Source organism: Lissotriton vulgaris, chromosome 4_1 (assembly GCF_964263255.1).
Source record: "Lissotriton vulgaris chromosome 4_1, aLisVul1.2, whole genome shotgun sequence".
Lineage (NCBI taxonomy): Eukaryota > Metazoa > Chordata > Amphibia > Caudata > Salamandridae > Lissotriton > Lissotriton vulgaris.
The window spans coordinates 1,120,948,435-1,120,962,912 of record NC_141691.1 but is presented as its reverse complement, the minus strand read 5'-3'; the positions used below and the strand labels follow the sequence as shown (position 1 = coordinate 1,120,962,912).

Genomic DNA, 14,478 nt, shown 5'->3' with positions numbered 1-14,478 from the left:
CGTTTCAAATAAGTCTCACATTGGTCCTATGTTCCTTTCTCAGGGTGATTTGCTGTCATGAGTGGCATCTGCTTGTGAGGAGAGACGGAGAATGGAGCTCTACTGGTACATGTGAGTACTCTGCATTTGTTTAACAAATGAGTAATCGGTGGTAATGGTTGCATCGTGATTCAAAGATAGGACATTAAATATATTTCTCATTAGCATTTAATAACTACTCAAGTGAACGAACATATAATTAGTTGATTACTCTCTTCCAGAGGAAAAAGTCTGTTCCTCGACTCCTCACATTCTTGCCTTGAGAAATGAATGACCCAAAAGCAATCAGTCGATGGCTTGTGTGCTCCTCGAGCACTGCCTTGCTTCTCTACGCTGAAAACAAACATCATCACAATAGCATTGTTTCAATGCATTAGCTATTGGCTTTTTATACTACATCTCCCATCCAACACAACTGAGGTGTGTCATATATTTGAATTTGGCAGGGCTCTGACAGCCCCCAGGATACACCACACAGAAACAGCCAAGAGAACAGGGGCGGCTCCTCCGCTATGATGGAGGAGCGCTGCCCCACTCGCAGTGCGTGAAGCCAAAACATACAATGGTATTAACTTTCAGTTATTACCATTTTATGTTTGCTTTACGGGCGGGCGTGTGGGCGGGGCTGATCTGCTTTCCGAGCAGGGCAGGGGAGGAGTAGTTTGTCCACTCCCGAGTGCTCAAAGACTGGTTGGTCGGCTAAAACAGTCATGCGTACTTTGCCCCTTCTCTGCATGGAGGACATGCACACCCCTCTAGCCCCTAGCGGAGCGCCTTGTCATGGCTCTTCAGACCAATCACAACACTGCCTGTAGCGTTGTGATTGTCTTAGGAGAGGGAGCCTGGCTGCCTGCTTCCTGTTCCTGTCGGATGCAGGAGAGCAGGAGCAGTGAAGACGCAGGACCTGGGGGAAAGGTAAGTTGTGATTAGCTTAGGGGAGAGGGCCTGGCTGCCTGCTTCCTGTTCCTGTCAGAGGCAGGAGAGCAGGAGCAGTGAAGACACGGGACCTGGGGGAAAGGTAGGTTTTGAACTTTAAAAATAAAATATGACCCCCACACCGCACAACCCCCATCCCTACGCGACCCCCCACCCCTGCGCATGAGCCATGCCGGACGCTAGTGCATGAGAACACAATAAACAAAAGTTGCCTTAAAGGTCAAACACTGCAAGCTATTCTGGCTAAATAGCAAAACTCTCCAAATAGCATCTAGCTTCAAGATGTGCAAGCAGAAACATCCAGAAGATCACATGAAAGAAAACTTTCAGCGGATCACATGTGAAAGAAAATATCTCAAGCATTTAACACGCAGTGCTCAATTTGAGCCGGTTGGTTCCACTACCACTCACAGCTAGGCACATGCACTTATCCCATTCTTGTAATCTTAAGCTGTGCCTCCTTGCCATGTCTGTTTCATATCTATTAGGTTTGTTCTAGTGTTGGAGGCAGAGCCTGCTTTAAGGTACAAGCCTTAAAGGGTCTTCAAAATTCAGTAGCCTATTACTGGAACATAAGGAAGCATATCACTTTCGTACATTACATCTTATGACTGCATTCTGAGGAATTGACTAGGCGTGATGTTTTCTAAACCTAAAGTTACAGTCATGCCCCATTGCGCTGACGAAGATGCCATCATTTATCCGGGATGGGCACCTTTTATGTGGTCTGGGTTGTTGTTACAGATGGAGCAATATTACAGTCTATTTAATCATGTACATGAGATATTTTTAGGTCTCGCCTAGCGTATTGCGTAGCAATCGCTATGCGAGAGATATAGAGAGCTGCTCCAGGAAAGCTTACCAAGGGGCTTTTCAATGCAGATTATCGACAGTGCATGTGCTCTGTGCATGCGCGTGCCATTTGCTCCCCCGCTCCCCATCCGACTTGAAAAGAAGCCGCTTGCACAACACCATTCCACCATTTGTGCCTCGCATCACTTCAAAGGCTCCCCCCCGTCAGACTTGCGCGCTCGCCATTTGCTCCCCCGACCCCCATCCGACTTGAAAGGAAGCATATCGCACACCACCATTCCACCATTTGTGCCTCGCATCCCTTCAAAGGCCCCCCCCCTCCCCATCAGACTTCAAAGGAATGCCTCCCCCGCCACAGCAATGCCGAGAGCTTGTTTGAAACCATTCTTTAACATGAGCTCTGCGTTCCCACGGACCCAGCTTGTTTTTTTCTATGTTCTGTGTCAGAAAACTATACACGGTAAACAGGGCGGATGAGTCTACATGACGGAAGCTGATTCAATTCAAGGAGGGGTAAATCCTGGCTCGTAACCAGCTGTATTCGGGGCCGTGCTTCTTATGAGTGTTTCGAGCTGCATTCATGCTCGACCACAGGCAGGCCTGAGCCTGCTGCAGAGGCGGGTCAGCGAATTAAGGCTTCATAAACAGCTGCAGCCTCGATGCCACGGTTATAGCCAGAGGGGGGCCTCCCTGGCTCCACCGTCGTGATCTAACTCGCATCATTCCCTGCCCGAGTCTCGCTTAATCATTCCCTCTTATTGTGTCTTTCTTCCGTTCCATCTTTGGTTTTCATTCTGTTTCACTCGAGCCTTCCCTCTTTGCTGGCACTTTCATTCGCTCTTTCTCGTTCTATTATTCCCCCTCCACTTCGCTCTTTCATTCCCTCTTTCTGCATCTTGTTCTGTCTCTCCCTCTTTCCCTCTCACTCTTTAAGCCTTATTTCTCCATCTCCTTCTGCCTTCTTGTTTCCTTTCACTCTCCCTGCCTCTCTTCCAGCCTGTCCTCTCTGCAACCACAGTGCTCACCAGGCGAGGCTGCTGCAGACCCGTCTCCTGCAGCCAGGCTCTGCCCAGGGCCTCTTTGGGGGGAGATGCTAAGAGATAATCAGACAGCTAGAACCACAGGCAGGCCTGAGCCTGCTGCAGAGGAGGGTCAGCGAATTAAGGCTTCATAAACAGCTGCAGCATCTATGCCACGGTTATAGCCAGAGGGGGGCCTCCCTAGCTCCACCAAGCGCTTCTGTTTGCATGGGGGGCTGCTAATGGGGCTATGTCTGTTCCCTTTCTTCTATAACTATTTCTACAAATGATGTTTATTTGGATGTGCCTATCTGTGTGTGTGTGTTGTGTGTGTGTGTGTGGGGGGGGGGGGTATGTGTGAGCGAGAGAAGGTGGGTTATTGGAAAGTTCAGGGCTCCCTACCATGGTGAATTGGTCTTTTCTATATTTCAGCCATGGACTATTACATGCATAGTCATGTAATATGTCTCAGTTTCAATTACAATCTCACTCTCTGTGTCTTTGGAAAGAATTATTTAGAAACCAAAAATGTCTCTCTCTAACTTTAACACAGATACCACAGGCAATACTTAACTGCGCCTTAAGAGAGCCATCGTTTCACTGTTACAGTTTACGCTTAAACTGTTGTTGCATGAATCACTACAGTGGCTTATTGAAATATACTCATTAAAGTAAATGTTTTATCGGATACCGTTTCATTCTAAGTGTATAGCCACACAATAAATGTTTTTTTTAATCATTAGGTCAAATGGGCAAAAAGAAAAAAACATCCTTTGCAATCCCTTTTTAGTGAAAGATTTAAAGGAGCAGGGAAACTAAATATTCCACTCCCTACTTTCACCTTGCCTGCATAAATAAACCAGCACCCCACACTACCTCCATAAGAGGCTTTCCCCACACTGATAGCCAGCTTGCCAACTTCAGCATTTTAAAGACTAACTTGAATGTGAACACTAATTTTGGATCTCGAGTGTGATGGACATCGAATTACCTCGGAGTTGGACTCCATTGAGTTACACGCTTCACCGGCCATCTCCCAGTAGAGCCACCCAAAAGCAATCTTCCTACTAGGCTGAATTATGTCTTACTAATCAAATGAAATTAAGAGCGCAAACAATGCTTCCCATTTACAAACTCATTCCTCCATATGTTTTTCTATTGGTTTCCCAATTTGCTCCTACTGTGCACATTTTACTTATTGATCTACGAGAAGTGCAAGAAAATACAAACATATTATTTATTTAATGACAGAGGGTTCTGATGTAAACATGGAGTCCAGCCCAGGACAAAAGCAGGCACAAAACAACAAGAAGTAACTCCAACTCCACCCTCCACCCTCCAACTCCACCCTCCACCCTCCAACTCCACCCTCCACCCTCCAACTCCAACTCCACCCTCCAACTCCACCATCCAACTGCAACTCCACCCTCCAACTCCAATCTCCACCCTCCAACTCCAACCTCCACCCTCCAACTCCAACCTCCACCCTCCAACTCCACCCTCCAACAACAACTCCACCCTCCAACAACTCCACCCTCCAACAACTCCACCCTCCAACATCAACTCCACCCTCCAACTCCATCTCCACCCTCCAACTCCACCCTCCAACTCCAACTCCACCCTCCAACTCCAACTCCACCCTCCAACTCCAACCTCCACCCTCCAACTCCAACCTCCACCCTCCAACTTCACCCTCCAACTTCACCCTCCACGCTCCAACTTCAGCCTCCAACTTCACCCTCCAACACCACCCTCCAACAACACCACCCTCCAACAACACCACCCTCCAACAACACCACCCTCCAACAACACCACCCTCCAACAACTCCACCCTCCAACAACTCCACCCTCCAACAACTCCACCCTCCAACTCCACCCTCCAACTCCACCCTCCAACTTCACCCTCCAACTTCACCCTCCAACTCCACCCTCCAACAACAACTCCACCCTCCAACAACAACTCCACCCTCCAACAACAACTCCACCCTCCAACTCCAAACTCCACCCTCCAACTCCAACTCCACCCTCCAACTCCAACTCCACCCTCCAACTCCAACTCCACCCTCCAACTCCACCCTCCATCACTCAGGGACACCACCACATCACTCAGGGACACCACCACATCACTCGGGGACACCACCACATCACTCGGGGACACCACCACATCACTCTGGGACACCACCACATCACTCTGGGACACCACCACATCACTCTGGGACACCACCACATCACTCTGGGACACCACCACATCACTCGCGGACACCACCACATCACTCGCGGACACCACCACATCACTCGCGGACACCACCACATCACTCGCGGACACCACCACATCACTCGCGGACACCACCACATCACTCGCGGACACCACCACATCACTCGCGGACACCACCACATCACTCGCGGACACCACCACATCACTCGCGGACACCACCACATCACTCGCGGACACCACCACATCACTCGCGGACACCACCACATCACTCGCGGACACCACCACATCACTCGCGGACACCACCACATCACTCAGGGGCACCACCACATCACTCAGCACCACAATAGCACTGTCCTTGCTTGCTAAAAACAAGCATTGCCATAGCCAATAGGACTCGCATTAGGAAAGTGTAAGCTATTGGCTTTGTGAATAACAATGCTATTAATGTATATATTTTCAGAGCCAACACATATTAAAAAAATGTGTCATTTACAATACCAATAGTTCACACTTTCCTAACGCGAGACCTATTGCATTGCAAATGCTTGTTCTACATATAATGAGGTGATGTAGTTCATTTGCTTTGAGATGTGATGCTGAAGGAAAAGGCGGCACAGAGAAATAAAGTAGTTGCTTAGGGTCACACAATGTGTTCCAGCGGAGAAGCCAGGATTGATCCCATGTTTCGTGATTTCTCGTTGTGTGTCTTAGCCACTGAATTGGTATCTCTTTCTCTGTTCCTGTTTACATCAAATGATTGTGCTTTCTGTTTAATTTTTGGAAGGTACACATCATTACACTGTGTTACATAAATAATGTATTAAATGTTAAATTAAGTTGAAACATAAGTTTAAAAAAAATACAATGCTAAAAGAAAGCAGGTTACTCTACTTTCATTTTGATGGCGCTTTCTTCCCCTGAATTCATGCAGTTAAGAATATTAAAAGGTTTCAGGAGAGGCTCAACACCTTCACTGATCGATGTTACATGCATGAATAAAACAGGTCCTGGGAGTTTTAGAATTTCAACGGAAGTCAGGTTGGGACAATGCTAACCCCACTCCTTCCCATTTCAGTCACATAAGATCTATAATAAATATGAGAATCTGAAGTGACTGTCAGGGTGTAAAAGGAGAAGATAGTTATAGAGAAAAGAAACACTCCTTTAGCGCCCATATCTGCTGAGCTCGGGAGCACAGCTGGTTGAAGGCATGAAGCAGCGACCCATCATTTTGCAATGGACTGACTGGTGGCCCACGTAATCCTGGAAAACAAGGCACCATTACACGATACAAACTGGTGCACAACAGGATACAATGTCTTGTGAGTAACAGTAGAATTGCTTACCAGGGGATGGAAATAGAGTGGCTGTGCGACTAGCCTCCAGATGAACAGGATGTCATCTGGGAACCAGAAACATAGGTTCACTGTCCACCCTTAATATTAGAGATGCCAGGATGACTTGGAGGGTTTGAAGTTAGAGCAGGAATTCCGCAAGTTGGAAAAAGAACAATTGAGGGATGAAATGCTGAACAATGTCAAGCATTCACCCCCAGTACAGAGATCTGGGCCTAAATCAATATTTTTTTTGCTTACCATGCAATTCCAGTTTAGACCCAGCCATTTAGAAATCAGTCTTGACCCTGCTCCCCATGGGAACAGTCCACCCCGAACTGCCAGGCTATGTTCTCCCTGTACTGGAAACAAACAAGCATTCTGGGATTGGTTTCGAGGTATTATTATTTTTTTTTTTGTTTTTGCAGAGTTTAATATAGCGCGAACTAGACCCGAACCGAATCAGGTATCGGAGCGCTTTACATAGCACCAGTTACGTTACCCCTCATCAGCCAGGCTAGCTTGAATCCAGTGACATGGTGAGCACCGGACCCACATCTGGGAATACCCTTCCCACTTAGGGCGACAAATGCAAATAGAACAATTGATGGACTGAACGCTGAACAATGTCAAACATTCACCCCCACTGCCCGAATCAACGTTCGCATCTATTGCATGGATTTGTATATAATGTCTGATGGTGTATGAATTTATTCACATGTCACTTATTTTTGATTTTCAAATGCACTTTTGTACCATTGATTCGTCTATCTAAATATGAACTTTGTATAAGCTAACAAAAAGAATAAATATTTCAAATAAACTAATCAAAATAAGTATACAAAAAATCTTTTGGTTTATCAGGTTGTTATAGAGTGCTTATCTCATATGTCTACAATTGAGGCATAGAAGGGTATTCTTTCAGTCAACAAAAGTTTAATATCTTCGCTAGCTATGACTTCCTTTCACTAGAAACATTCGCCCCCAGTACAGAGATCTGAAACCTAAATTCATTGTTTTTTGTCGTCACCATGCCATTCCAGTTTAGACCCAGCCAAATGCTTTTCAGCCTTGACCCTGTTCACCATGGGAACAGTCCAGCCCAAACTGCAAGGCCAGGTCCTCCCTGGACCAGAAACAAGCATACTGGGACCAGTATCAGCATTCCGTCCATCATTTGTTTGTGATACCCCGAAACTGGTCCCGGGATGCTTGTTTCTTGTCCAGGCAGGACCGGGCTTGGCAGTTCGGGCTGGACTGTTCCCATGATTAGCAGTGTCAAGACTGATTAGCATATGGCTGGGTCTAAACTAGGGTGGCATGGTGGGCAAAAGAACAATGGATCTAACCCAGCTCTTTTGACTGAGGGTAAATGTTTGATTTATTCAGCATTGTGTCCCATCATTTGTTTCCGTAGCATTCCGTAAGTTGGGGCAGAAATTCCTGAATGCATCAAGCATCTTAGTAGCTTTGGAGTAAAGGGATAGCCTGAGCTGCCCTAAATACTTGAGGAAACCTTAGGGTACAACACCAAAAAGGCGCAGCGAACACAAATAGTGCAATGCAACCAGAGAAGAGAGTCTATCAACAACTGTTGTCAGGCAAAGTCTAGTGCTGCGACTGACGCGTAAAGCTTTTCAGCTCCAACTGAACCAGAAGTGTCTGGAACCTTCAGGTTACTTCCACAATGTTATGGCTTCTTCAGAATTTTGCAGCTTTTCCAGAGTGTTCTGGCTTTTTACATCTTGCCCTGGAAAAGCTGATCTGCGTTAACCTGTTACTCCACTCCAATTTGTTTCCCGAGCTGCCACTGGGCCGTCTCCCATAGTTCCCAGGGCAAGCCCATAGCCAGTTTCTGTCATGGAGTCTGAAAAATTTTACTGCATCCCTATGACTCTAGACACAATCCCCAGAGAGTTTGAACTCCAGGATGCCTGAACAGAGTTATATATCTTCACACAACCGAAGTTAAGTGCTGGCAGATGTGCACAGACTCCACCCTGTGCAGGCTTTTAGCATTTTTAATAACACCTGGGGCGAAGGTAGCAGAATTAAGATTTTGTCGTGTGCTGTAAAAAATGCTCTGAGAATCTTATGTTTACACGCGACATGTTTTTGAAATAATAAGGAAATGTTCTCACGTGTATCGACCTATAACACTACAAGTGCGGGTATGAGGTGGTTCAATCTAGTTTCGGTCCCAATAGGTAAACAGGAAGAGGAACCAATTACAGTTGCTTTTTGCACCGTATTAACATAACATGTGTATTTGTAAAGCGCACGTTCACCTGGAGGTATCTTGGCGCTGAATAATAGATGCTTCTTGTTACCCAACTCAGTGGTACTCATTTTATCGAACTCAGATGGATGAAAGGCTGAGTGGATCCACCAGGATTTGAACCTGTGACCATGAGGCAGAACACAGCCCCTGCAGTGGAGGCATTAGTCCACTGAGCCACTAGACCTGGCGAAGGATGGTGTCCCTTTTGCCCGAATCATAGAATTACTTTGCTCCTAATATAGACCCAATGCTTCATTTGTAACAAAATAAAAACTTGAGCTTTGACAAAGCCAATGGGTTGGTTTCTTTTAAACAAGCATTTGAAAACCAAAAAGGTGTGACTTGGAATGGAAAAGCTCTTGTTGCAGAAGCTAAAGTACATATAACAAATAGTACACAGGAGCAGCTTTGGGTCAGCCACCTTCAACCATTGACTCTGATGTGTTTTTACTGGTTTGGTCGGAGACGGTCATAGTGTTAATGGTTTAAAAAACATGGGCCTTGTGTTGGGAGTGGGCTGCGCCAGCATTTGAGGTGGGTGCTGCCAGTGAGAGATGGGTTGGTGTCTGTGGGAGAAGTAGGCAAAGCTTACTAAAAACGGTTTCGGGTATGTGTCCTTATTTTTTTACAAAGTACTACCAACATGTTACTGATATCCCATGTAGTTCGCTATCACAGGACTACCAACAACATGACAATCAAGGTTCACGATATACAAATGTCAAAGGAACACCCCGGATAGAAGATGTCTCAACCATCTGACACAATATAATATAGCACTAAAGCCCGCCTTAGCGGACTATACCAGCTATTAAAGGCCCACTCCAGCGAGGGCCTTTAAGAGGGAGAGGGATTTAAATGTTGGCATAGCCCAGCTACAGAGCGCTATAAGGCTATTAGAACATTCTGCCACTAGAGGGAAAAATGTAAAAAAAATAAAACAAGGCCTCAAAGAGCCCTCCGGCTCTGCGAGACCTTTGTTCACAGCAACAGCTGTGAAGGACAACATTGGAATGTTGGAGCTCCAGGCTTCTATTGGCCATTAAAAGCCCAGAGCACTCCATTGTTTTCAATGGAGCTCCCAACATTCCAATGTTCTAATATAGCCGTAGGCCATTAAAGGCCTGCCCCGGCATTCGGCCCGGGCCTTTAACAAGGGAGCAGGCCTTTCATGGCTGGTAGAGCCTGTTACGGAGGGCTCTAAGGCTATTAGCAAACACAAGGAGATGAAGAACGGAGCGCTGAAACTTTACAGACACTCACCCCCAGTCACATATCTGGGTTGAATCCATCATCGTTTTTTAGCTCACTTCACCACCCCAGTTCAGACCCAGCTATATGGAAATCAGTCTTGACCAGGTTTCTTTTGCATTTGCTTTGTTTGCCATAAGTTGGCAGGGTATGCCCAGACATGAGTTCTTTGCTCATTGTGCCACTGGATTTAACCTGTGTACCGCAGCAATAATTGCGCTGCAGTGCGGGCGTTCTATTATGTGGGTGGGGCCTCGTCGCCCCACGGACGTGCGCAGCACTACCAAGGTAGTGCTCGCGTCGGCCGACGGCAGCAACGAAAGGGTTAAGCTAGCCTAAAGCCGGTCCCAGGATGCTTGTTTCTGGTCCAGGGAGGATTTGACATGGCAGTTCGGGCCAGACTGTTTCCATGGGGGGCAGGGTAAAGTCTGATTTGCATATGGCTGAGTCCAAACTATGTTGGTGTGGTGAGCAAAAAAACTGTGGTTTGAACCTAGGTCTGTGATAGGAGGTGAATGTTTAATCTGTTCAGCTTTCCGTCCATCATTTGTTCTTTGTGCTTTTGTTGTCCTGGGTGAGACGGGTATGCCCAGACGTGGGTCCTGTGCTCACTGGGCCACTGAATTCAAGTTAGCTTGGCTGATGAGGGGTGATACCCCAAAACAAGTCCCAGGATGCATGTTTCCGGTCCAGGGAGGACCTGGCCTGGCAGTTCAGGCTGGACTGTTCCTATGGGGAGCAGGGTCAAGACTGATTTGCTTATGGCTGGGCCCAAACTGGGGTGGCCTGGTGATCAAAAAACACAATGGTTTAAACCCAGTTATGTGACTTGGGATGAATGTTTGATTTATTCAGCATTCCGTCCATCATATTTTCTTTTTCCCATTAAAAAAACCAAGACTACCGGTCCCAAAATGCAAAGCGTTCTTGATAGCTGGGTGAGCTACTCGTGCACGGGTTTGGACAACTTGAGAGCTCTGTGTGTCAGCTATTAGCTGTACAGCCATCCCTGGCTTTATAGCTCATATTACGTGGCACTCAGGAGTTTATGGTTACTTTTTTTCAAGTGCCATAATACAATACTACAAGTTTGGTATTCCGCTGTGCTTTTAAGTTTCCCAGTCCTATGTGTGAGTTGTTGATGCAGCTTAGCTTTTTTTTGCATTCTGGGACAGACCTGATTTTTTTTAGGCCATCAACAGGACTATAAATCCCAGAGTGCAAAGAAAACAGCTGGACTGCATCAGCTACTCTGGTATGGAAGCTATAGAGCTCGGAAAGTAAAATGAGCAAACCCACTCACAGTAGGAACGAGTTTAAGAGCTCTTGTGTCATGAATTTAATGGATGCAGTGATACCAAGTGTTTTTAGTGCCTTGCTTAGATCCCTGGAAACCAGGTAGAGGTGATCGTTCAGTGCCCACTCTTCCACTGCAACTCTCAGTTCTTGGCAGATCCTAGTGAATGTAGTTAAAAAGATTTTACCCTTTGGACTGGAGAACAAACTTCTAAATCAGATCCACATACACCACATTCATACACTTGGAACAACTCCAAAATGGGTACACTCACGGATATTACAAATCTTTTATTTGTTACAAAACAAAATATGTTAAAAAAAAGTTTTTTCCAATAACAAATCATTGCATTTCAGTATTAAAAATAGGGAACAAAATTACCACAGCATACAAAATACAATACTGTACCACGTCTAGCGGGAAAGGTTGGGTATTTGTGTCTGCCCACCTCAGTGAATTCCACACCCTGTTGTCAAGGATCTTTTATATAACTACCTTAATTGAGCTAGTTTCTAGGCACTCATACTTCAGACTGCCGTAGAGGTATAGCAACTAAGATAGAGCAGAACACTGTATTGGGAAATCTATGTTTCTTCAAGAGACCAGTAGCTTAGGGTTTTAGGGCACTATGGTATGAAAGCATTAAAATAACTCCACGACTCGCAGTCCACACCATGTGCATGTTTTGCCCCCCCCCCTCACCCACCTTACACCCCCTTCCTCTGACCCCTAAACCTACCGGCATGAATGAAGCCCTCGGTTATTCCGCAGACCTTATTTATTGGTCCATTGGAAAATGTTTGCGAGTACCTCATGCTCTAGGACATGCTTTCTGCAATCAAGTATATCACTTATGTGCAGTGCACTGCAGGTATCTCTGAACAACTTGAAATGAAAGCTGCCACACTGTGACTCACATAGCTGCCTTTCACTCCTTAGCATAGGTCCACTATATCACATGGGGTCAGAAAGGCCTTTCATAATAAACCTGTACTTCTGGTTCTCTGCTTCTTAGACAAGCACGTGGATCTGGACTGAGTGAATGGCCCTTTGATGGTGTTCCAGCAATGGTGTGTTTAAATGTACTCCAAGGAACTGCTTTGACAGGATAATTAGCTTCTGCAGGTCCTCATAGTACCTGGCACCTAAGAGATTTGGCCCTACACAAAGGTGGCTAGAACATGATTGTTACGGTGCTTTTTTAGCTTTAGGATTTTGGCAAATACATGAATAGGCCAGCTCCCTATTGGCCGTCAGTGATATTTGAAGATTGACAGTGATTGCACCGAGGCTACAGGAAATGGTAGATAGTGCCTATAGGGAGTGTCACAAGGGTGTCGAGGACGGGAACTATCCTCCATTCGTTCACATGAACCCACAAAGCACGGCCGCGGCCATTCTCACAGCAACTGCTTCTTGGCACTCCATAAAAGAAACAATAGGGGCACACCCAGTTAAAGGGTAAAATATAGGGTAAAAATCGTTAATGCATCCCGGTATCCCAACACCATATGTTAATAAAGACCTTCATGGAATAAAGAACAACATGGTCACACAGCAAGAGGTTTTTACGGAATAGCACAGTGCCTCCTGGCGAAACAGTCTATTATCACAAATACTGTGTGCTACTCATTTACTTGTTGACATTTTTACTACCATAGCAGAAGGCTCAGCAAATGGGAGAAACTCGTCTGGTTGTTTCAAAAAGTACCCTGACCCCCTCACCCACACTAGCATGCATGCTTCAACACAAGGGTCGCTTGTCGCCTGCAGCCAACCATGTTACTAAGAGGGATCTAAATTGTAATGGGTAGGAAAATGTTAACTCTATTATTCCCGTCTCACGTATACAAGCTTAAAAATGTGAATGAATGAGGCACCAAGTTGTGTACACTGATTCCCCGATCGCTAGCATATAGAGTAACATTTTCTGTATTTTTTCTAATGGCCTGCCAGTCACAGGGCATTCTTCAGGACCAATTGGACCCCTTACCCATAACTATGATCTTCGTGCTTACTGTGTGTGCTGTGTAGTGTATTGGTAATAAGACGTTCTTCCTGTATGCCAGGAAACTACAGGAGTCTTCCTGCCTCTAGGATATCTTCATGTAGCAACCAATCAAAGGACAGTATTGATCTTACAAGCCGAGCAACTAAGTCACGTTTGCTTCTGATTTCATATGCCACCATTGTACAACAGAGTAAATACTCCTGGTGTCGGTACCCACATTTTCACTAACCTCCACAAGTTCACTCCACCAACTGTGTTAAAACGTGGGGTGCATACATGGGGTGTGCTCAAGAATCAACAGTTCTCCCTTCAGGTGATGAACCTAGACGGTAGGTCGAAATGTGTCTCTGACAGGGACATTGGTCTTTCTAGGAAGCGAAGAACAGGGAAGAGTGAGAACCTTCCTAGTTTGTGTCTTAGTCTACAGGGTGAAAGAGCCCCCCCATACCTGTTTCATGGTAGCCTGCATCGCCAGCCTGAGGCTGGTGCTGACATTCTCATCTGGATTGAGAAAATGTGGCTCAGTATAAATGTATGCGCTCGTTGTCAGCTGATAAGGACGCTTGTAGCATAACGCCCAAAGACCGGGTTAGAGTTGTGTATGTGTGTGTGTGGTGTTCACCAGCTCTGATTGTATTTTTTTGTAGTTTTAAAGGTTGTCAAAAACTCTGCTCATAGTGTAACGCATTGCCATGTACAGGGTTGGGCTGGGACTGTAAATAGTCCCGAGCACAAAAATAAAATGTACCCCTATTAGTGAATTAGCTGAAAAAGTGGCCCATGATTGCCAATTGGGGCAGTTGTGAATTTGTAAAGAAATGCTGTGTAAGTGGTATGCAAGGTATGGAAGGTATAAATGATTAGAGATTGCTGCAGGCAATGTTTTTTTAACATCAGTGAAATTAACAGGAAAAACCGGCCCTGCAGATCAAAAAATAGGCCCACAAGCAGCCCAAAAAACGTCCAACGCACTGGCCCAACAGGGACTGCCTGTTTGCCTTATGGGCCATGTGTATGCCCGGGGTAGAGGTGCATGTGTAGTACATTCAATCTCCGCATGCAAAAGGTTTGCAGCTTTAAGAATTGTTAAAGACTCTGCTCACTCGAACAGTGTCTTGAAGTACAGTTCTGATAAGGTCCAAATAAATTTCTCAATATAAGAAATATAAAACCACTTTGTTTACATTCGCTGAAAGGAGCTTCTCAATGAAGCATCATTTTGGTTGGGTTTTGGCAAACGGGTGATGAATATATGTAAGAGAGGTGCTTGTTCTCAAGAGTA

The 14,478-nt window shown here is 45.7% G+C and overlaps 1 protein-coding gene across 3 annotated transcripts in view; it reads left to right on the top strand.

The window, feature by feature from the left end:
• The window catches only part of LOC147722961 (uncharacterized), a 426,371-nt gene that overhangs the window by 224,914 nt on the left and 186,979 nt on the right, over positions 1–14,478 (top strand). For all 3 annotated transcript variants that reach the window (XM_086965353.1, XM_086965352.1, XM_086965354.1), the window contains exon 3: positions 44–111. In XM_086965353.1, the coding sequence (XP_086821479.1) occupies positions 92–111 (20 nt within the window). In that variant the 5' untranslated portion in view covers positions 44–91. The remainder of the gene's footprint in view (positions 1–43; positions 112–14,478) is intronic.